We start from the raw sequence: 24,691 nt of genomic DNA on the forward strand, positions 1-24,691 counted from the left end.
AAATTACCTGTCTGCGTTTACGTTTCCTCGCCTCAGCAACCTGCTGTCACAGTCAAAAGGAATGAAAGGTCCTTCCTATTCTGTACTGATAGGTGCATTACCGCCACCTACTAGGTGGAGTTGTTTTTCAACATGTGTTGAATTAGTACTAACACAAGAAGTGTGTATGATTTTTAACACATCCTTTCTGAGTGTGCACATTCTGCCACAGTTTCCCAAAGCCAATGCCATAGTTGCTATCAACATTTTAAAACTGCTCTCCTCTCTCTTGCCGATGCGACCCTCTTCCACCACATTTACCTCCAGTCTTGATCATATCCATCCAGGCCAGTCCGCAGTCCACGAAGGAAAACTACGTCTAACACGAGGACGTGGCATCCGACATCTTAGATATTCTCGGCTGCGTATGCAAAGGGGGTGCTTGCAGCTTTAATTATTATCATTACTGTTGTTGTTGTTATTGTTATAATTATTATTTAGCTGTGTCTTACTGTCAAAATGTAATGGCTTTGGCAGGTGAGCCTGCTGGTTCAATCATTTCCTTCTGGAACATTCACACAGAACTCATTAATTTCTGCATCTTTCATGAGATTTCGACTTTATTTTAACTCCACAGCCTACACTGTTGGATATTGTTAGTCTGCTGTTTCCATGACATTGGTTTCACAAATACATTTGTTTATGCTGCACACTCATGTAATATGAGATCATAACAACCAAAAAAGAAAAAAAAGGCTCGTCAATTAAAGAGGCCCGCCACTAATTTTACACAGGAAGTTTGGTTTCCAAATTCTGCAGAAAAAACAAGCAGTGGCAGTCAACTAGTTGCCCTGTTTGTGCTTCTTATATATCACCATTATGCTCGAGTCAGAGATTGAAGCATATATTTCTCTGCAAAATATAGTAGCGATGATCTTTGAGAAACTCGGAAGGTCATTTAACAACACTTAAATAAAAATGAGAAGGCTTTCTGCTTTTCTTTTTTTAATCATTTTAAATTACAATGTTGGTTGGACAAAAAAAAAAAAACACTTTTGGCTCTGGGTATTGTGACGGCAGTTCTCCCTATTTTCTGAATTTTCACAAACCCAAAAAATTATCGATCAATTAACAGAGAAAACAATAAGAAGAATAATCCATAATAATGATAATCATACGTAGTAAAAAATGAGATCCATCTCAACCAAATATAGCAGTGACATGCTGTTTTTACATGCATGCATGAGAAACAACAATCCAATGATATAACATGTAATAGCATAACAGTCACAAAGGGGGACATTTTCCTAATATTTTTTACTTGGGTACCATTGTCATTGCAGGAGTTTTACTTAGGATCTGAATACTTCCTCGGCCAATTAAACCAACATAAGACACATCTGGGGAGTTCCCTAGGAAATCTCATCAGTTAGGTGTCTGGTGGTTTGATGTGTGTCTAAAATAAAGCTACCGTGACATGAAAGCTACATTGAATCATCCCGAAAAAAAGAAAAACAGAAAGAACAAAACAGATAATGTGTAAGTGTTTGATCTTCAGAGTGCAGTGTAGCTCTGTCTCCAGCCCACAGAGGAGTGGGAGCCTCCACAGGCTCGCTCTGATTGGCTCAGACACGGATAACTCCATTTTGGAAAACAGCTGTTTGAAGACACAACCTTTTCTCGTTGTTTGCAGACGGTACCCTGAGAAAAACACCAGGCTTTTTTAACACACATACATACACCTCTGATCACCAAAGTGTATTTCTTTTTTTGCCCAACTCGCGCGTGCTCCAGTTTCGTCCCCGGTCCGGCTCGCTTGCTGCGTTTTTGTCCGACTGCCAGGAAACTTAACTGGGGGATCCATGGTGTTACATTTCCATTGTAACAAGTGGATAACAGGAGGCGACCCGACCAAGGTTAGTGGCGGTATATTACTGATACATTTATGGTAGGGAAACGGCTTTATCTCTGCGTTTCTGTGCATAACATAGTAAATGTTGAAGTGGCCAGCCGCAGGGAGCTGCAGAGTCACGAAGCGAGTTTTTTCTTTTTCTTCCATGATTGTAAAAAGGCATTTTACCAGCCAACACAACGACTAACGACAGACAATACATCTTTCTTTGCAGAGCCGTTAGTGTCCACTGTAGCGTTAAACACATTGAATCTGTCAAACGGATACAATTAATTCCCCCCGGGGAATTGCATTATGAATGTTAATCACATTTTTCCCCTCGAATCTATGAGGCATTCAAGTGCAATCCATTATGCGAGTGTGTGTGTGTGTGTGTGTGTGTGTGTGTGTGTGTGTGTGTGTGTGTGTGTGTGTGTGTGTGTGTGTGTGTGTGTGTGTGTGTGTGTACTGTTTTAAAGGACTGGCATCCACGTCCTTCCCACACATTAGCTGCTGCATTCAGGGGAAGCTAATGACAGCTCTGGTAGCTTTGGGAAGCTCTCATCTCCTCTCTCTCATCAACTGTGTTTTTTTTTTTTTTTTTTTTGCTCTGTCAATGCATCCAGCCAAGCCAACCACATCCCCTTGGTAAACACTAATCAACTTCGTCTTTTATTTCCGAACTCGATTAGATAACAAGGCAGCGACGAGAGCAGGTTTCTATGCAGTAACCTGTCTGCAGAGGGAACATGCCAGTCCTGTTCCTCTGGAGGTGAATCTTGAGAAATGACAGGGCTGGATGGAGATGGTGCTCAGAGATGCAGCAGCAGGCGGGGTGGGGGAGCAGCCGTGGACCCCCTACTTTGCCTGAGTGTTGCTGGGCAAGTGCCAGTGTTACTGGGCATCGGCACTGGTGAAAATAAATACTGGCTTCTTGCCTGCATGTGTTGGTTTGCTTCACTGTCGTCTGGCTGGCTGACAGTAATCAAGAGCAGTTTTCTCCCTGAGCTCAGTCGGTGCACGGTTAACATATAATCTATTTAAATGTACCAACAATTCTGATTTGATTTTAAATACCAGTGTTGCAATATCACCAGACCAGTGTCAGCGGGATTGTGAAATGTCTTGACAGGCACAAGCTTAATCTACCGTGATGTGTTGTGATGTGGCATTTCATGGCTCAGAGAAACTGTTGCACGTCACTTTACATCCCACATTTTGGAAAGAAAAGCAGGCAACTTTGTGATTCTTGAAGTAACAAAGCTGGGGTAATATATCTAAGGTTGCAATTATTGATTACATTTCTCTGCTGATCATTTTTTATTCATCTTTTGACTTAATGTCAGAAGATGCCCATCACAAAGTCCTAGAGCCCAAGGAGATCAAATAGCTTGTTTTATCAGATAAACATCTCAAACCTTCTGATATTCAGTTTACTGTCACAAGACAAGTCAAAGAAAACTAATATTCATAATGTAGAAGCTGGAACTATGAATTGTTTTTCATTTTTGCTTGGACAAAATGGCTGTAACAATTATCTGTAAGTAGTTGCTGATTTTTAATTTTTTTTTTTTTTTTTTAGCAATTCATCATTTCAGCTGGAGTAATATGCTTTCCCCTCCGCTTTAATGTATTCTTAATCTTTTTGTACACCTTGAGATGATAGTTTATGTCAATAGCTTTATTGATGGATGAATGGAAAAATCTCTATTAAAAACAACAACAAATGCACCTCATGTTTGCACATACTTTCAAGAGCTCCAGCTGAGTGTGAATCTGTCTGGACATATGCCAAATGGGAAAATCATTCCCGGACATCATTTAAGAGCAAATACTAGTTTTCGTATTGGGCGGAAAGTCATGTCATAGGGGAATCATCGGGTCGCTTGATGAATATTCTGTACAGTCTGACATGAGATATGTCTTTTTTTGGAGTGGCTCTCTACTGCCTCATCTCTTCTCTTTGTACCAAGCTAACCAAACATGGTCTGTTCTCCTTCAAAATGGCCAAAGGGGGGTTGGAGAGCAGCCAGAAAAGAGAACGCAGCAATGCAAGAAAACCCACTGCTACTCGAGAGGACACACAAGCCCCGCTGCACTTGGACAGATCCCTGCAGAACCTCTTGTGTTTCAATCATATTTACCGAATCAAAACAAGTCTGCACAGGAAAAAGAAACCACAGACCACTTAACGTTAAGAGTACATGTGCTCTTGGTTTAGATATTTTGAAGGCTTGTCGCCCAGAGGCCTTTGTGCCGTATGCATCTTCTAATCTAATGGCAGAAAGCGGCTAAATCACGAGTAACCAGATCATACTCGCGCCGTTATCTGCAGTGCTGCATGACCGACACTCACCAACACCGTTTCCTTCCTGCAACTCCTTCAGTAAATGGAAGTCATATCTTCTCCTGCTGAGGGCTGCCATCAATAACATGATTACCCTGAGAACATTTGGACCCCTATATCCCGGTGCTGAGAGGCTGTATTAGGAATACACGACGGGGGTGGGTCGGTTACTGCGTGGTTGTTTTTCCTTAAGTGGTCATCAGATTTTCTTTTCTTGCCAGACGGCTTTCTCTGATCTTCAGCTTTCCTCATCATGTTGTAGTACGCGTACATTATTTCATTACTGGTTTGAGAATACTGTCCTTTTTAAATGGAAATCTGTGGCAGCGGGATTCAACGCTTTTCTGTAGAGCGGACAGAACAAAAGATGCTTTCGATGGGGAAAAAAAAGCATCTAATCTCAGAATTGGTTCAAGGGCCTTTTTAAATTTCTTTGAGATTATATCCACAGTCTGTCGCCTGGCCAGAGACCTTCCCATGATTTAAGATAACACGGATCAGAAAACAACAGTCTGCTGTAACAGTGAGGCAGGGTTAGAACACACTGCTCAGGGTCTATTTTTGTTTGCCTCCATCTGTATAATCACGGGTTTAATGTGTACATATTTTGTGGATGGGGATTTGTTGGTTCAACTGTGTTGACCTCCAACTGCATTCTTTGCCTTGTGTGCAGAGGACTTAAGCTCCTCTGTTTTTAGCTCCCTGCCTTCCCCAGGAGGAGAGAATGAGAGCCATCACCTCGGCCTTCAGTGTGGTCTGTACCAGACAGAAGAGGCTTTCTGATACACAAAGAGACGAAAAGCTTTGGTTATGAGAAAGAAACGATTATTTACTCTGTAACTTCTTCTTATTTTATGTCGACAAAGCTCCATTTCACGTTTTATTTCCTTGAACATGAGTTCAGTTTATTTATGCACACCACTTTTGGGGTCAGATGTATAAACCACATGTATGCACAGAAACCATGCACACATTGTTTCCCACACTTTTATTGAGAAAAGACTGTTGGATTTTATGAAGAGTAGATTAAATATAATACGGTGAGGGGGAGGGGAACATTGTCTGTATTGGTTGGTAGTGCCACTGATAGTTTTGCAGTCTACACATTAATGTGTATTTGTTGTAGAATATCAATCTAAGGTTTAATACATTTCTTTTGTGTACGCAATATTGCCAATCGGTTATTGGAGTCATCATTTTATCATCCTGTTTTTAAGGCTCCTTGCATATTATCCTTTTATTGTGAAGCACTTTTATGAAGACTTTTGATTCCAGTGATGTAAAGTAAAATACATTTAATTGTCCCTTTTGACATTTAATGATGATGATGATTGAGACTTCACACAGCCTATGATGGTACATTTAATGAAATAATGATGCAGGCGCTATAAATAGGCACAGAGTCGCGAGTACCGGTCATGTGTAATGATAGCTGACGGGTCTAATGGAGTGGGGGAGCCGGATGAAGTATTGATATGAAAATAGGTGATTAAGGGCATGTCACACCTTTATGACTGGAGTTGTGCTGGTCTACCGCTTTTACTATATCCTGCGAATATAGTAAAATAAACGTACTGAGGGGAACAACACCGTCAATACTGAGAGTACCTTTTTTTTTTCCCACAGGGTACAGTGAACACACCACAGCACTCCCACCCTTTATTAGCAGTTTTATTTCTATTAGCCACCTGGGTGCACCGTGAGGCACACCAGCCACAGCAGGGGCAGCAAACCAGGCTGCATGTCTGTACCTATTATGGCCATGATTTTCTATGCTAATGTTAGCGAGTCAACCTAGTGAGGCAATACTTTTGTATGTAGAAAGCAAGGGCATGCATTTCATGTGACAGACAAAGAGGCCTTCATGTGTTCTGCCCAAACACTCAATGCTTGTCACTACAGTCTTCCACAAGCTACTAGCTTGGGAGATGAGAGTACTTACAATAGCCATGTTTGTTGTTTATATTCATAATGATAGTTTTGTCTAGAGCTTTTGGAGCTAGTGATGCTAGCTGCTTTCCTTGGTTCCTTGGTTGGTAAATCTATCGTACTCTTGCTAATTTCCCCAGATTACCAATCCTATATTCATACATTTTTTGCACAAATTATTATTATTATTAGCTATTAACATCCAAATGAAATCAGAACCTGTATGGACAATATAATTTAAGACCTCAAATTCCTTTTCGAACATCTAAAAAATAAAGCCGAGCTCCTCCAAGAACTGAAACTTACTTTCATTTATGATTAATCCGATGATTATATTCTCAATTAATCCAACCTCCAAAAACTGTTCAAAGTGATGCCATCAAAATGTCTTGTTTTTTTTCTGACCAGCAGTCCATATTGCTGTTTATATACTGTTTGTATGAAACCCTAAATACTCAACAGGTGGTTGCAAAACATTTGTAATTAGTTTCTTTACGAAGACCAGTTGGAAACACTTTTTTAGTGTTTGTGACATGCTGAGCTTCATTCTCCAGGAAGAGTCTGAGAATTTTCATATAACTTTTTGTACATTGTGAAACTGGGTCACCATTGAAATGTATTGTAACCGCTGTGCAGCCTCTGCATGGGATCACACTAACTCCCTAAACCCACAGGGAACCAGTGTGAACCCAATGATTTTGGGTGGAGTAGCACCTAAATGTTGGGTAGATATAATTCCAACTGAAAATTGGCACGGAAATATTATATACTGGCCGAATTAAATGGCCTGGTCGTGTTCAGCTTCAACCCTGCAGTGACAAGAAAATAGCCAGATATTACATATCCATTTGTCAATTATTTATTCTTTCTACATTTCTAAGACTCAAATCTATTTCCTAACTAAGTTCCTCTTCAAAGTGGCAGCACGTCTGTTTTTCAGCATTAAGCCAGTTGATTTAAAAGCAGAGTTCTGCCCTCTTACAGCTGGACCGGCCCACAGCGCCAGCATACATTTCACAGATAGGGTTGAGGTGTTGAATAGAAACTGTTTTTTTTAATCTATTCGGTGAGAGAGAATTTTTAATCAAGCCTTATTATGTAAATGCATTCTCATCCATGAGAATTGGTTTGGAGGTAAAGTAAATGTGTACTGTTTTGGCCTGGCAAGTCAGTGAAAGATGATTTTATGAGAATCTCTCTTCATGACAAAATGCAAATGAACGTTGATTATTTTAGGTGGAGTGGCCCATTTCAAATTCCATGTGAAATGATGAGACCGAAACATGCCGGAGGCTAAAAGGAACGTGACCTTCCCTGTTTGACGGAAAATCGCAAGCTTGTGATCTGCTTTACGCTTTGATTTGATCCACTTTGGGAATTCTCACGCTCCGTTTGCTTTAAAAAATGTGATTGTTTTTCAGAGAAGGTTTTCATCCAAATCCCAGAAGAGATGAAACGATGAGCAATGTTGATAGAAGGTTGTTCACAGGAAGCAGAGAGCAAATCGACTGTTATTAAAATACACTTTACAATGATTTTATTGAAATCACATCCCATTTCCCTTTGTGTCGTTCGAGGAAAACCGAGGAGAAAAAAAAAATCATGTAATGTGCTAATTACTCTTACATTGTTAAATGGCTTGAAGGAAAACACTAAACGGTGACTAAATGGTCAACAGAAGGCTTTAAACAAATACATTGTATAACATTTTCATGAAAAACATGCTTTACATTAAAACAGGGAAAAGAGGCCTCAACCTCTCGTAGAGGCAAAGAGCACGCCGTTTCCCCAGGGAGAGCCAAGCCTGGGTAGTGGGGGTCCTACTCCCAATCATGGAGCACATGCATACACTTATTACTCCATTATTCATGTAGCGAGTCTCCCGTTCTCACTCCTAACTCGTCAAATGCAGCGTCCGGGTCGGTGCTGTTCTGCTTCAGAGATTAAGGCACAGAAACCCCCTTTAGCAGCTGCGTGCAACGTGAGACTGGAGTAGCGATACGACGCTTACAACCGGATTGTTCCACAAGTAGCCAGTTTACATGCTAATTTTAAACCAATGAAAAGCTTGATCATCATAAGACGTTTGCTGGTGGGCTATCATTCTGGCCAATGCTTTCTGACTCTTTTGCTGTCCACACAGATGTTTTACCCTGTGCAGAGGCAGAGAGAGAGAGATTGAGATTCTTTATCCCCTTAAAACATACATTATATATTTTGTATGCCTCTGCCCTGTCAGACGTATAGCTAGTGGAAGACATTATGTTTTCACATACATCTCGTGAACCCAATATTTCCGGAACTCTTTTAGGGAAAGTTATTACATACTCCCACTGAGACTCGAGGACGAACTGAGTCGAATTTGGTGCTCAAAGGTCACAAAAGGGGGCCTCACAAAACCCCATTTTGGCTATAACTCCTATGCCTATTATGATCATTTTAAACAAATGCCTGTGACCTTTGTGTGAAACTGCAATTAGACTGGTTGGCGGAGGCATCCAACTGCATGGTGCTAATTCTAGTTTGAACTTTTGCGGTGTAACGTAAGCCCCATGTATGACCTTCATGTCTCACCAATGTCTCAATCTGATTGTAATTTAATGGGGATAGTGCTGTCAGGTATACACTTAGTACATTTGATACAGTGGAGTTGTGATTTGCCCAGTAGCAACAGCCCTCAGGTTACCTTCAAGGCCATTTTTAGATCCCAGTATGATTCTCTTGTATGTGACATTTTTTTAAATGGGTCTTAGTTGTAAGTATTCTAGAAATGCAGAATATTTTCAGCAAATGGAATGATTTAATATCTCCCTCCCTTTTGAACTTGTCCATTCTGAGTGATATTTTGATGTTGCCAAGAGCTCTTTGCTCATGTTATACCGCCTGCATTTAACAGTGGATTATTCCGTATTTGATGAGCTGGTAGATTGTTTATGTACTACTTCTGCTATTTCACAGGAAAAAAAAGAAGTGGATTATGTATTTAAGCATATTGTTTTTATGTTATAATGACGTTATGGAGGTGCATTTATTGTATTAAAATCTGATTCTCTCCTCCAGCTATACTACCAACTATTTGCGGCATATTGATTATTATCTTTGCACGCTGCTTATGACAATAATGCTGAATCTTGGTTGTATGCTAAAGAGTAAAACATGACACCACCAGGAACACACAGATCATCTTTTGTTGCTTATGTTTGATTCTGGCTTCTACAAAACAATTAATTAGGAAACCCTAATGTAGTTAGAAATAGCCCCACCTTGACCAGCTATAACAATACAAAACTGCTTATTAATATGCATTGATCCATAATCATCTAATAATATAATAAATAATGACCAACATACCTTTTTACTTTGATAAGTTAAGTACCTTTGGAATGAAGGAGAATATTTTTACATTGTTTTGTTGGTACTTTTACTTGATTGAATGATTTGAATACTTTCTCGACTGGTGTGACAGTGGGTCTGGTGAACATTAGAAAAAGCTGAAGGTGTGTGTCCTGTATACCAACATGAGCGATGGTCTCCTTATCTAGGTCTGGATAAAAGTGCAACGTTTGCCGTGTGTATGTGTGTGTGTGTGTGTTTGCTCGCTCATGGGGAGGGTTACGGATGTGCCTTTTTATCCCCGTCAACTCAGCAAATCGAATCACATGACGCCCACATCCTCCCAGGCTTGTGGGATTAAAGTGTGATGATGCAGCTGAGTGGCGAACCTCAGACACTACGTGGCCATTGGAACAGGTGAGAGGAGTGACTTCAAATTATTTAATATGCAGCATAAAGAGCAGCTGTGCTTCGAGGGATCAAATGTAACTGAGCAGTCTTTGGCTTAACGTGCTTTCTATTTTGTGTTGTTTTAGAGTGAGAATGTTTGGGTTAAATTCTCTGAACAGGTCGTGCAGCAGGATGAAGCCTGCAACCGAATCATACATTCGTATGCGTTGCAGAGGAGCATGTATTACGATTCTCAATTTTTGTTTTGTTTTTTGTTTTAAAATCAATGGGCTAGTTAGGGACATTTCCATATATAAAAAGTGCAGTAAACTGAGAATGCATTCCTTCTCTGCACCCCTCGTGCTCCCTCTTTTTCCTCTCGTCATCATGCGTTTGTCTTTCCCTCATCCTCAACTGCTTTCCATCTCCTCATCCTCTCCTCTCTCCTCATTTACCTCCCCACCTCCCTCATCTCACACTCGCTCGTAGTCCTCCTCCTCCTCCTCCTCCTCCTCCTCCTCCTCCTCCTCCTCTTTGTCAAACTCAAGGGTCTTTTTCAGCCTCCAGTTGGTGCACAGAGAGCCTGGGAAAAGATAGGGCATGAACAACACAGGCAAACAAACCACCTGCTCCCTGCTGAGGTCTCATCTCGTGTTGTTAAATGTGTGCCCAGAAATAGAGGCGGGCAACCTTGCAGTAGAATTAGAATAGATAGAACGAACAGTGGGAGGAAAATCACCGACCAGCACAGCAGTTATCCACATGAGTAAATCAGCCTCCAGATGTGGAAACTAAGCTTGGTGGCGGCTGGTGGCAATTTGTTTTGGTAGGGCCATCTAATCAATTTCAGCAAACATCCCTGCATGATTCAATGCAAAAAGGTATCATGCATTACTACTTTGCAGGTCAATATTTAACATTTATTCCAACACTTGGTATACAATTCAATATATATATCTCTATCATCAATCATGTCATGTCGCATAACCCTCCGAAAGATAGTGCTGCACTAGACTGATGATTTCAAATGTATTAATAAATTCCCAAAACCAACGTAAGAGCTGTGTACAAAGACGATAACTATGTTAGCTTACTCCTCGTTTGCATTAATAGCGTCACACACACACAGAGCCAACACTCACGACAATTTCCTTAAAACATACACCGTTATTACAACTTTAACTAACCTTGCGCCTCTTCTGCGGAGTGCTAATCCCCTTACTGTTTCTAATTTGTATACAAAACTGACCATATTTTCAGTAGCTTTTGACATTCATGGACAGTTGCGGGAGACGGGTGCGCGACATGGGTGCGCGTTCCCGTCTCCCGCAGCTGTCCATGCTGGATCGGTGGGACATGACTCTTTTTTAAGCTAAAACAATCAGTTGATTTAATTGATTAGTCAAAACTGTATCTGCATTATAGTTTGTGTTGTAGACTATTTTTTACAATTTACTAAACTTTTTAGACCATGCAACTGCAACCAATAATTACTTCAAGTACCGATAAATCTGTCAATAATTTTTCCGACCAAAGATATTTCATTTTAAATAATTTGAAACAGGAAAAAACTGAACATTTTCATATTTTAGAAGCTAGAACGAATATTTAGCCTTTTTCCTTGACGGCTTTCATGGTTGAAAACTGTTGCCATGGAATTTTCTGTTTATCAACTATTCAATTGATTTATAATTTTTCTGAGCTTTACAAGCACAACATTGTAAATGTATGATTGAATTTTAAGCACAAATGCCAACAATTCTCTAGTTTCAGCTTCTAAAATATTTACTGCTTTCTTTATCATTATATACTGAATATTTTAAGGTTTTGGACATAGCCAAAAGTGATGTCTTCCAGTATTGTGTTGACACTTTTTCTTGTTTTCTGACATTTTACATGCAAAACAATTAATAGATTCAACAATAATATACTTACTACTCGTTGCAGCTGTAATCACACATTTTTAACAGATGGTTAATAGAAAAACCTTCACTAATACGTGCATAAATCAGAGAGTGTTTAGGCTTTTGAGCTTAATTAAAGTTCTGAAAAGATGAATTCAGTATTATTCAAATTGATTCAGCTGTAAAGCACTACATGAGTCTAAATATCAGTTTTTATTAATTTCCGGTTCTTGTAACAAGAACAGGATGAAGATTTAATTTGAACTTTTCATAACAGAATATACACTGATTTTACATTAAAGGCTGCAACTAATTCATTTACACATTATTTTCTAGAAAGACATTGAAGGTCTCATCCGTCATCATTTCCATCATCTTCAACATCTCAATTCAAACATCTTTGAATCACTTGTTTGTTTCCCACCAGCGGTCTAAAGCCAAAAGACATTTGATACTAGAAAAAATCCTCATTTGTGTAAACATTCCTGGCAAATATATGGTTTCTGATTCTGATATCAAATGATGAAATAGAAAACGTTTTTTACATATGAGAAGCTGGAACAAGAGATTGGCATTTTTGCTTAAAAAAAAATCTCTAAATTGTCATCTCCAATTAAAAACGATTATCAACATAATGGAGACATTTCAAGTGAACTTATGAAACAACCAGCCAAGAACAGAGATAAAATGTACAACTCTCAGAACAAATAGTGCCTTTTTTAATGTGTCCTTTCAACTCTCGGTACTTTTCCAGACACACAGCAGAGTCACACACATCTAAATATTTTCAACTTTGCCGTCGCACTTTTTTAAGAGTTATAAGCACGTCAGATCCTTAACTTACAATATCCCCAGTGCTGCTACACAGACATAAATTAGTCTGGCTTTTTAAGTAAACAAGAGAAAAACTGTTTATGAGATGTTTTTCTCAAGGAAGATCAAACATGATAAATGTAAACAAGAAGTGTTGGAAGAAGTACTACGATCTTTTACTAAAAGTTGCAATTTAGTGTAACAAGTATAGGTCCTGCCTTCAAATTAAATATTTAGGTGTTGTAATCAAAATAAACGCATATGTAACAAAAGCAAAAGTACTACTTATTATGCAGAATAACTAAATCAGGATCATCTATTTTGTGTAATGGATATTATATTACTGATGCAGTAATGTGTACATCACTTAATGGGACAGTTCACCCCAAAATCAAAAATGCATATTTTTCCGCTTATCTGTATTGATATTTAACAACTGAGATTATGTTGGTGTGAGTTGAGGCCGTAGTCGGCTTCTCCCAAATATAATGAAGCGAGATGGCACTGAGCTTGGGGCGATCAAAGCACCAAAAGAAAATACATGATAAACTCAACAGCAATGTTTTTTTTCCAGAAATCATGAAGCTAATCCACAGACCTTGTCGAAACTATGTTGAAAGAAAATAGATCCCGTGCTGAGCTTCTTCCCACCACTGCGTATGAGTGCTTTCTGTGTTTTTACTGCTTATTCAGATTAAAAATCAGTTTCTGTCGACACATTTGTGTGTGTGTGTGACAACACTTCCTGTGAAGAGTCTCAAGCATGATGAGACTCTTGGCGAACAGTTGTCTTGCCATTTGGAGATTGAGATGTGAGAATGTTTTTTTTTTTGGGGGGGGGGGGGTGTTGTAATCACGATCTCATTTCAGAGTCCAGTCGAAGCACCTGCTCCTGACTCGGCTGTGAATCATGGGAGGTTGATGAGACTCACACCCGTCCTATGCCCACACTCACAAAGCAGGGGATTCCCTATAGCTGGAGGCAGCGCCTGCTGCTACATTAGACTCATCGTCTCATATGTCGGGCTGTCTGGCCACTCGTCTCTGCTGCCTGGAAAAAGCATTGCTTGAGTTTATTTGCAGTTTTTGGACCAGAGGGACACTCGCACAATAGTGTGCAACACCTCTGGTAATATAACCTTTACTTTCCTACAAACATGGATATCTGATCCCCGTAAATGCAATATTGTGACGCTCGCTTGCCTCAAGAACTGGTATCGATTGACCCGGCTGTTGCTAAGTGAGCTGTGCTAACAAAAGGGAACATGGTCTGTGGTAGAAATAATGTCTGTCTTTTCAGTGTTTATTATGCTCTCCTGCCATCTGTTTAACAGACGACGGAGACTTGGTAGATTAACTAAATCTGGCGTTTTGGGTTCCAAGTTTGTGTCGTGTCACTGAGAGGAGGAGCGCTTTGCTTTTATTTAAACATTTACATACATATATTGTTTGACTGTTTTCAGCGTTACTTTTCAACGGTGGTGATGAGTGTGGGTTGCGTAAACTGGAAGTCATGGAGGACTGCCTGTGCAGAGGTCAGTCATGTGAATGTGGTCATCTGGGAGGAATCAGTTGGTGACGTCTTTGATATTTTAAAGGAATTATTGGGCGTGTTTAGGAACGTTTTAATGGGAGGTGGCACATTTGTTAAAGTGAGTAATGTGTTGAGCGTCTCATTGTCGTCATTTTGCTTCTCTTTGCTGACGTCTTTTGCATTTCTTTGTGATTGTTTTGCATTTCTTTGTGGCCGTGTCGTTTCTCTATATGGACAATTTTTGCCTCCCTGGTCGTTTTGCATCTCTTTGTGGCCGTGTCGTTTCTCTATATGGACATTTTTTGCCTCCCTGGTCGTTTTGCATCTCTTTGTGGCCGTGTCGTTTCTCTATATGGACATTTTTTGCCTCCCTGGTCGTTTTGCATCTCGGCAAGGTCACACATCCAGATGAGGCTTCTTAAACCGAGGTTTTATCCCTGCAGAAATGTGTTGATTGTTCTTGTTGTTTTGGGAGCGAGGCGCTGGATTAAAAGAGTTTAATGGGAACAGGGTCTGGTACACATGTGGATGACCTAATTTTGTTAATAGTGACCCCTCTTGTTATTCTAAAGAATGTCATGTTGGAGGCGCACCCAACATTATTGGTCCCAAACAGTTGATTCATCTGTATTTCTAATACTAGATCTACTGGGTAAATTTTCAGCAATAGTAACCCCTTTACTAAATCCAGGGTGTGATTTGTGTGAGCCTGGTTTTAGCTTTATTTCACTATGACTGTGGTGGATATCGAGCAATAGTAAGCCAGCTGCCTTGCTGATGGATGGATCGCTGTTTAATAGCAGCCTACCTAGCACATTGATCCTCCTAACCTGGAGAACAAAGTCAAGAAGACTTTCTTCACATAGACACTTAACCACACAGGTTGCCTGCAAAGTTTATAATCGATTTTTCTGACCACTGGGGCTCATGTTGCTTGAGTACCTTGTTTCATCTCTGACCTTCTCATCCACTAAGAGACAATTGTTGCCTGAAGTTTCTCAGGCAAGGAGCAGATAGTCGATCCTTACTTCTGGTGAACAAAACAAAGAATGATCCTGATGTTTGTATAGTCATCAACACTGTGGAAAACGTTATTCTTTAGGTTTTACAACCTGCTTTTGTATTTAGTTTGATTTTCATCTTCATACTGCACATTATAGCAACAATTATTCAGTTAATTGTTAGAAAATTAAAGGCAGTCATTTTGATAAATTAGTCATTATTTGAACAATCTTTTAAAGGGCCAGTGTAGCATTTGGGGGGATCTTAGCAGAAATTTAATATAATATAACTAACTTAACTATGCTTTCACAGAGTCCACCATGCTGGAAGCTATGTTTATACAGTAGCCCAGAATGGGCAAACTAGACACTGGCTTTAGGGCGTTTTCCGTACGTACGTTACCGCCTTTGTCGTTGTCCTATGCGCTTGAGAAACTGCAGAAACATGAGCCACAGAGTGCACCGTGGTAGCCGTCAGCCGCTGACTAACTTCCGTTGCTCTTAAAGTAGTGTTATTATGGTAAGGATGGCCTCTGAGTGAGGCAAACTGCGTTACAATGGTTTTGCCCTCAACAGCTCACAGTGCTGCAGTCTTAGAAAGGGAGGAGTTGACAGAGGGGTAGTAGATGCCTTCACATTTTAGACACTGTCCCTTTAAGCAAAATGGCACTGTTTCCAGCTTCTCAAATCTGTTTTTATGTTTTTCTCTATGATAGTAAACTAAAGATATGTGGGTTTTTCTAGTAGTAACATTCAGTTTTATTGATATAGCGGCACATTACATCATGACACACTCGCACTAGTTGTCTCTGTCTATTTTCGTATACATTTTTCAGGACGTTGTGGTTTAGAGGGAATTATCAGTTATGTTATGTGTTACATTTCCATCATCTGTTGAGCTACTTGAATAATTGATTCATCTTTTCAGTCTTTTTTTTTTCTTGATGCTAAATTGCCAAATTATCCGTAAATGTCAGGATTTGCTGCTTTTCTCTGTGTGTAATTGAGTAATGAACAGACAAAACATTTGAAGACTTAAGTCCTCAGGCTTTGGGAAATGGTTTCTTCCTCCTCTATGACATTTTACAAACTAAATTGGTCTCTGAAATGCTCCGACTTGTGAAGCGGGGAACACAACTCTCTAGCTGGCCCTCGTCTGAACGTCAACTAAGATCATCTGTCCAAGCTAGATAGATTTTTGATTTAGATTGCAGCTTTCTGATGAAGCTGCTTTCGCCAGGGCCTTTTGTTTTATTCATTAGTTCACTGAAGACTTTTCCACACAGCAGCTGATGCTAATAACCTCGGTCAGGCTTCTTATCTCCTGTTCCTCGGCTGATACATAATGCCTTAAGGCACCAGAGCTCAGTGCGCTCATTTAGGATGGCAATTACGTGAGTGGCAGCGATCATTCTCAGTATCTCTGCTCAGCGAGGAGGCGATACCAAATTGCATTGAGTTTCCCAGTGTTATCAATGATAATTACGCATGTCTGACAGAGAAGATGGGGACTTCTACTGTGACTTAATGGTAAGCTGGAAACTCTTAAGTGCCAGCGAGAGCGAGGTGGTGACGACCTCTTTTGTAGTGGAGGAGATTTGTGTGTGCTCGTCTACCCAGCAGGGAAAGTTTTCACAGCGTCTGGTTTAAATGGTCAAAGAGCTGACGAGCAAAAGCTAGCTGTTCGGCAAGTTGCAATGTTCACTTCACGGGAGGAAATTAGGGTTTCACACCCAAGCCCCGGGTCCCATGGGAAGAGGAAGGATATAGGGCAAATATATACACCAGAGCTGAACAGACGAGGCCTTTATTTATTTATGAAAGGAAGACCGGAGACCGACAACAATGCTAATCCCGATGAGGAAATACAGCTCCCTTGTGTTTGAAGTGGGCTGGTTGTCAACCGAGCAGCTGCTGACATCATGTGAATAGACAGTGCCCAGACCACATTCGTCGGGGGCTGAGAGGCGGCGAGCAAGAGGGCAGAAGAGCTGAGGCTCACGAGCGTTATGGTAGCACTTAGCTCTGGAGGGTGAAGAGATTTGAATTGGTCTGAAGCAGTCTGGGTCTGACTGCAGGCACCCGAGAGCAGATGAAGCGACTTTGATCACTTTGGTAAGATAGCAGTTTGTTGTAAACTTTTGCTTCATCTTCTGATGCATTGTTGGACCATGAGAACTGTAAAAAAACTGAGACTTGGTTATTTGTCTGTGTTGTACTGCAAGCTGATGAGGAAAGTCATTTCTTCAATTAGGAAGCACTTTTATTGGAGCTGTAATGGTTAATTAAATTAGTAGAATGATTTAAATAGTTGTCAACTAATTGTCTAAGGCACATGGGCCTACATTGATTACAGATCCTCAAATGTGAGGATTGGATGCTTTTCTGTCTTACACTATTAAATCGAACATCTTTGGGTTTTGAACCATTTGAAGACGTTTGTGGTCATATTACAAGATCCCAAATCTAAAGCCTTATATAGTCTCATGTCACGGTATTGATATATCAATATATTGCCCAGCCTTAGTCCAGAACCCAAAGGTATTCTGTTCAGTTTAAAATATGACCAAAAAAACATTCAATATTTATGTTTGAACGGCTGAGACCAGTAAATGTTTGGTCTTTATGCTTACAAAAAACAATATTAGATTAGATATTCCTTTATTCGTCCCGCAGTGGGGACATTTTCAGGAATACAGCAGCAAACGGGTAAGTGTGGTTATCATTTACATCCGTTTTTATTTGACATTTTGTCAACAATTTATAGACCAAAAGATAAATCAAGAAAATGAAGGACAGATTGAAAATAATCGTTACTCAGTTATTTTTGTCAACTCCATCACATCAAACATAAAAGCAGTATATCAAGTATTTAGGGTTTTAAAATGCCAGTGGAAAAGTTTAGTTGCTAGGAGAAGCACGGAGGCTCTTTTGCCTCGTCAATAAAGCAGCAGAGTTGGTTGTTGGACATGAAATGGGTTGTGTAGACGGCCCTAATGGACGCTGAAACTCAGCAAAGAGTTCTTGCCGGTCTTTGTGTGGGTTACGGCAGATAATGTGAGTTTATTACACACATATCAGGCTTAAAAGGCTCCGGCGGGATGCTAGTGAGCCTGCCTCTCTAATGGGCCCAGTGTAAGTGGCTATGCTGATTCATACACCCTCAGTGATCTCAAAGGCTTCTGTTCCTAGCATCGACGTGCCAAAACCTCTCCTGCTGCACGTCTCCTCGCCCAGTGCAGCCACATGTTCGAACTTGTCGTGAAGGAAACCTCTCCGCACGCACAGCTGTTGGGTGCAGCTTTGCTTCCCTACACAATGACGCTATAGTGCTTTTTGTTTTTTTCTCCCAGAATAGAGGAATTATCAGAATTTAAAAAAGTTCTTCAAATAACTTTCATAGAGAAAATACCCACATTGGAAAATGATCCACAGAGAAAAGAGAGCGAGGCAAAGCTGAGTTCAGCTCATCAGCTGAGCTGCAGCGATTTCCCTTTAGAGGATTGAGTTGTTATTGTTTTGAGTGAAAATACACACCTGTGACATTTGTATTGTGGTAGTGTTTCCAGCTGCCGCTGTTTTGAGTTTCCCCCCTGTATACGCACCCTGGCCTTTTCACATAAAGGCACCCTTTCTATTTAACTAGGACACGCACTTAAAGAGAGCTCTAAGTCATCATTTCAATGTGGTGTGAGATGCTATTGAGACTTTGGTGAGAAAGTTTTGAATGATGCGAGGCCGGCATCCATAGATCAAATATATTACACATACAATAAGAGGTCATATGTCATGCATGGAGAAATATTTAGAGTTTAAATGGGAACATATTTAATGAATCATTTGAGTCATTCATCAAACAAAGAGGATTTTCAAATGTGATGATTTTGTTTTTACTATTCTGTTTCATTTGTAACATTGTAAAATGAATCGATTTTAAATTGTGATTCTTGGTTGAACAAAACGAGACATTTGACATCCCTTCCCAATTTTTTTTCACTATTTCCTGACATTTTACAGTATAGACTAAACAACTCCTCGACCTAGATTAATAAAAAATAGAATTGCTTGATGTAACCGTAGATAGAGTGCATGGCTATTCTTTTATTCACCTCAATAAACAAGAGATACAATTCCTTCAGTGACACTAAAGGTCATTCTCTGCCTCCAAGACACTTTGCATGTTCATTTGAATTACACAAATCACTGCAGGTGAAGAACATCTTGCGCTGCTTCAGTCGTCAGCCAACACTACAACAACAACTTCATCATCACAGTGCGATTTGTGCATATCGGGGAATGAAGGGATTTTAAAATGCAGCGCTATTAAACGGCACATGCAGGAGGCATCATCATCATCATAGTCATCATCATCATCCCTCCATGGAAACCCGTTAATGATCTCACGGTAGGACTTGATCCACATGCTCAGGCAAGCCGACTAATTAAACAAACAAATGGCAATTAGATACGGCTCATGTTAATGGAGAACAAAAAAGGCAATCATAAAACAGACAAATTCATTGCTGCACTAAATAAACAGTCAGTGCTTGTTGTTGGTTTAAACGGTCTTCCAGTCTATTTAGAACGTGCATTTATTAGTAAGCTAGTAAGGTGAATGGTTATTTTTATAACGAAATATTGATTTGAAAAAAACTATTCATATCTTAGAGGGGGCAATTTAAAGGAAGGTCCAAGGTTTGCATAATGGTCCAAGCCACTCTTTAAGCTAAGCTAAGTTAGCCTGCTGCTGGCAGTAGCTTCATACTCGGCGTACAGACATGTGAGTGGTGCCAATCTTTTCATCTAACTCTCTGACATTTTGGGAAATACTCATTTTCTTTCTCACAAAGTTTCCCTTTCGTATATGTCAGTTACTACGGCATGTTGGTTAGCGTTTTCTTGTGCTTGTCATTGCTTGCAAATTGATGCAAATGGTGTCTCATGATGCTCAGACTGTATCGGCACATTTCATCCACACATCATCTGCATGCGTGTTATAGTTGGAAGAACCACACTGTGTTGAATTGCCCCACTATGCAGCTGTTATTATTAAACCAAATGGCGTTGTGGAATGTCATAATCTATATTTGAATATAGTTTTGTAACCGTTTTGTGAGTGCTGCAGTGATGACATATTTTGTTCTGCCAAACCCAGAAGTTAACATGGCACTAGTTTCCTCAACAAAAAAACAATGGAATTTGTCCATTGCCAGCATACACAACTGTGAAGGTGGACTAGTGGTCAGCGTAATGATGTCTCATTTAGCTATTTGCTAGCATCCGCCTTTTTTTTTTTTTTTTTTTTTTTTTTTCACTCTTAAAAGCTTCAAAATGTGAAGCTTTTATATGATGATATGATTCTATATCGGAGCCTAATAAAAAATAATTCCACAAACAGATTAACCCTGAGATGAGGGAACCAGAAGTTCAACATTCCCAACTAATTTCCAAGTTTTAGGACTCATTTGGCCCTCTATAGCATGTTTACAAATAAACATGTGAAACATTTGAATAAAAAGTGACCTAAAATATTGCTTTTCACTGGTTTAAAAAGTACAAACAAGATACACATGTTCAATACTATGTTGACCACAAAAACAGTTTAATTTATCGCGATTGCAAAGTTTGTCAGAAAACATTGCAATTAAGATATTTTCCTGGAATTGCTCGGCACTAGCTAGTAACAGTCTCAGGTGTTTGAACTGAAGGCTGATGAAAAGGAGGTGCTGCGGGTGTAATTATGTACCTGTGGGACGCGAGCGTCTCACGGTGATTTGGCTTGCTGGTGACCGTACAGCCTGGCTATCTCTGACGATGTCTGCAGTCAGGGGAATACAGAGCGGCTCTTGTGCTTAGTGGACGCACTCAGGGAAATGCCAGCAGCCCAGAACTCAGTGACATTTCCTGAGCTACCGTCTTACCTACAGGGGTTTAAAGTTTGCCCTTCTCCACAAATTACACATTCCCAAACAGCGTCGGCTACGTCTGCGTGGCTGGTGACCTCTCAGATAACGACCCTGGGTGGCTTCCTGTTTGGCTTGGTGCTCGCATACTGTACATAAGCAAGACACAAACAACTGTGGGACCATTTTGGGTGCTGCAAAAAGAATGTGAGCGAAAGGGTTTTGGGAGCAGGCCGATCCTGGGTGAGAGTGTCTGTGTCCGCCAGCTCGTTTTAATTCCTCTCTTGTTCCCCTTCGGGACTCCAACCCCCCTCAAGTTTCTTAAAGATTCTTAGCTTAGCTGGTCAGCTGTTCTGCCGTGTTACATGCTTTATTAGAGGGTATGTGTGTACCTATAATGTAGTCGGTCATGCACAGCACTGAGGTCTGATCTGTCTGTGGGAGGATGTTCAGCGACTGAAGCTGGAGAAGAGGAACAGCTGTCGACAGCGTCTATAAGTTTCTTTCTCCTTTTTCTTTGAGGACGACTTCCCACTGCTACTTTAACTTTTCTATTCTTTGTATCGTTTCTTTTCTGGAGCAATCTTATTTTGTGTCCTCTTCTCTCAGAGGAGTTACCAGCTGTATAGTGTTTTAGCAGTTGGCAGGATCCATGACCTAGTTAAACAGGAAACAGAAGAGGAATGAATGGCTAGTGGGAGCGCTACTTACTTTTTTGCTAGGCCCTTTCTGGCCACGCCTTGGTTTCTCCTTTTAATGGTTTCAAGCTTTTTTTACTCTTTCTATATTGATCAGTACGCTTTACAGCAACCCACTCCTCCCCCCCCCCCCCCCTCACAAAGAATTGCTGTGTAAGTACATTAAGTACAGATAAATGGACTCTAGTAGAGAGCTATGACTATGCAAGTGAGAGATTTTCGGATGTGATTTGGACAGCCTATTAGCGGAGATGCCAGTAGTGCCATTATTTGCTGTGCAGAAATAGGAATGATTAACGCCTCCATTCTTTTTATTAATACTCTCCCAGCTGCTGTTGGCCTTTCAGGTGGTGGGAGTGCTTCTGAAGTGCCCTCTTTCTGTCCGCTCTCTCACTCTGTATTGGTCATACTCATTTGCCCCTTTGAAATAGCACAGTAATATATATATATTTTTTAAAGTCTTTAGCCAGCATCCCTGCGTCACATTCACAAGACGCAGTGATAGGTCCTCCCCCGGGTCCTGCAGACCATTGAAGGAAGACAGCGGGGTGATTTATTTGCTTCCCGCATCACCGCCGCATCCATCTGACATCCCCCTCCTCTCATCTTGGCAGGTGTAATGAGAGCGCTGGTCATGGGCAGATGATGGACGTGGGGACGTCGTACTCAGAGTTCATCAACTGTGATCGCACAGGCCGCAGGAACGCAGTACCCGACATCGCAGGGGAAGGAGAAGGAGCGGCCAGCACCAGTGAACTCACCAAAGATTTGGCAGAGATGGACCTGAAGGCTGCAGGTCAGTAAACCCACATCTGAATGCATGCGTAACGCAGAGTGAGATGCTTTTGGACTGGTCCGTATGTACCGGCTTTATTATTTTTGATAGTGAGACTATTTCAAAGTTGTTTCAAAGTAGTTTAACACCAGTCAGACAAAGTCTGCGTCTGATGAGTTCAGGGAGAGTTGATAATGAATCAGTTATTGACCATCACCACTACTCTAGGGACCACACTGGCCTCCATTCTGTTGTTAAAACGTGTCTGTTTTGTTACGCTGGTTTTGCATCTTTTGCACTACCCTCATTCACACTGATATTGCATATATACATCATACGGGTGTGTGTGTATATATAAATATATATATATTACATTACGTACTGTGTTCTATTGTATTGCCTATTTTAATGTTGCATCTATTCTAATTTGAATATTCTAATGTTTGTTTATGTATTTTATGTGTGTGTAATGTGTAGGAGACTACAGCCCAAAATATGTAATTAAAAAAGGATACATTTAGCCACCCTACACCCAGGCTACCTCAGAATTAAGACTAATGTCTCCATGGTAACAATCAGTTACATCTGAAGTGGCACCACATGACAAAAAAAAGAGGAAAACATAGCTCATAATTTGCTAACAATGTCATAAAGTTATTATAAAGAAAGGTTGAAGCCGCTGTTACTTTTTGTTTAATGCGGTTGCCTCATTTTCTAGTTTGAAAAAAGTTTTAGTTTACCCAGAATTCATGACAATTCCTGCTGAAGATGTGTGCACCAACACGTTTCAATACAAACAGGTGGTACTGCTCAGCCATGAGATTCCGTGGTTTCGCTTTGTTGGCTGTTAAATGAGTCGTAAAGGACACACAATGACTGATGGTCCCTGCTTCCTCTGCTCTCAGCAGTGTCAAGTTGTGCCAGTCTGACCATTGTGTGTTACAGTCTTGTTCTAGCAGACTTCCTTTTCATTCAAAGATAAGTTTCCCATGACATATCCAATCCGACAGCAATAAATCTAAGTACTCTAACCCCAGTCAGCTGGGAAGCATCAAGTTTGAAAATAATCTCATATCATGCTTGACACTGCATTGCTACAGGAAGTTGTAGTTCCTTCCTCTGAATTCTCTTTATTTTTTGATTTCTGGAGCCTGAAGGCAGATTTATTGCCTGCTGTTAGGAATGCCAAACCACTTCTGAGCTTGATAATATAAACGCATCTTTGACTGATTTTTCTTTTTAAAATTATAATTTTTGTTTGCATATTGTTTCCTCCAGAAGGAGACCCGGGGGCCTCCCCAGCCCCTGAGGCTGAGGTCTCCACCAGCCAAGATGGCCAGGGAGGTGGAGGCCCGTCCTAAACTCAGCCAGAGACCAAAGGGCAGCAGAGCCGAGGAGTGAAAAGTAGAGAAGGAAGCTAGTGAATGTGGAGAGACATGGAGAAAGGAAAGAGAGTGTATATTGGTTGTCCTAACTGGACACGAGGACACCTTCGCTCACTGCCAGCCTGTTTGGAGCTTCAGCGGCCCAAATGTTCGCCTTTTCATTGGATCAGATTGTAACATGCGGAGCAGAACTGACAATTGAGATGCTGCTCTTGTGCTCCACTCTCCGTTAGTCATTTATATTCCTGACCGGACAAGAAAGCACAGAAACTTTGGATTTATGTCTGTGGAGTTGAACCGAGCTGAACAGAATTCCTTTACAACACTCAAAACATTGTTCCAGCCTAGTATGGAACTGTGTCATGGACGGGCATATTCATAATCATCTGTTTGTCCTTTTTCTTTCGATGTATGCGTGCGTGTTTGTGACCCTCTTGTCCTCGTCATTTTTTTTTTAGTAACAAAACATAGTCGCCATTATACTGTCGTGTACGAACTTCATATTTATTGCTTAATGTTCAGTGATAACTTTGTGATAGCAAATTTCTTTGTGTAATAAAATACTTATGAATTACTGTAGCATTTGTATTTCATGTTTTCAAGCGTAATTAGCTTTTCACAGGAGGCAATTTGCAGGATCCTGTCGAACACATCAGGTACAGGAGCTGCAGCGGGGCCAAGTCAAGTGGGATTAATGAGTCCAGTTTGCTGAGTTGTTCCAGAGCCATAAATATTATTGGATGCAGTTTTTGTGTACATGAGCGTGGCTGCAGGAAGCTAGTATTTACATTTCCACCAAGCATGTTCCC

The 24,691-nt window shown here is 40.5% G+C and overlaps 1 protein-coding gene across 4 annotated transcripts; it reads left to right on the forward strand.

Annotated features, from left to right (window-relative positions):
* The first annotated feature begins 1,787 nt into the window (after positions 1 to 1,787).
* Positions 1,788 to 24,461, forward strand: pkig (protein kinase (cAMP-dependent, catalytic) inhibitor gamma). Of its 4 annotated transcripts, none has more exons than XM_079226082.1 (3): positions 1,788 to 1,895; positions 22,337 to 22,518; positions 23,776 to 24,461. In XM_079226082.1, the coding sequence occupies exons 2-3, from the start codon at positions 22,365 to 22,367 to the stop codon at positions 23,856 to 23,858; spliced, it is 237 nt and encodes a 78-aa protein (XP_079082208.1). In that variant the 5' UTR covers positions 1,788 to 1,895; positions 22,337 to 22,364; the 3' UTR covers positions 23,859 to 24,461. The 4 variants fall into 4 exon arrangements, with proteins under 4 accessions (XP_079082208.1, XP_079082207.1, XP_079082209.1 ...); XM_079226081.1 differs by lacking the exon at positions 1,788 to 1,895 and adding an exon at positions 13,674 to 13,715; XM_079226083.1 differs by lacking the exon at positions 1,788 to 1,895 and adding an exon at positions 17,101 to 17,236.
* Positions 24,462 to 24,691: the final 230 nt, after the last annotated feature.

Source organism: Taurulus bubalis (assembly GCF_910589615.1).
Source record: "Taurulus bubalis genome assembly, chromosome: 11".
NCBI classification, from domain to species: Eukaryota; Metazoa; Chordata; class Actinopteri; order Perciformes; family Cottidae; genus Taurulus; species Taurulus bubalis.

Bases quoted from the DNA above. Each gene is read 5' to 3' on its own strand.
- pkig (XM_079226080.1), top strand. The intron at 22,519-23,775 runs GTCAGTAAACCC...TGTTTCCTCCAG, and splicing joins GATGGACCTGAAGGCTGCAG to AAGGAGACCCGGGGGCCTCC.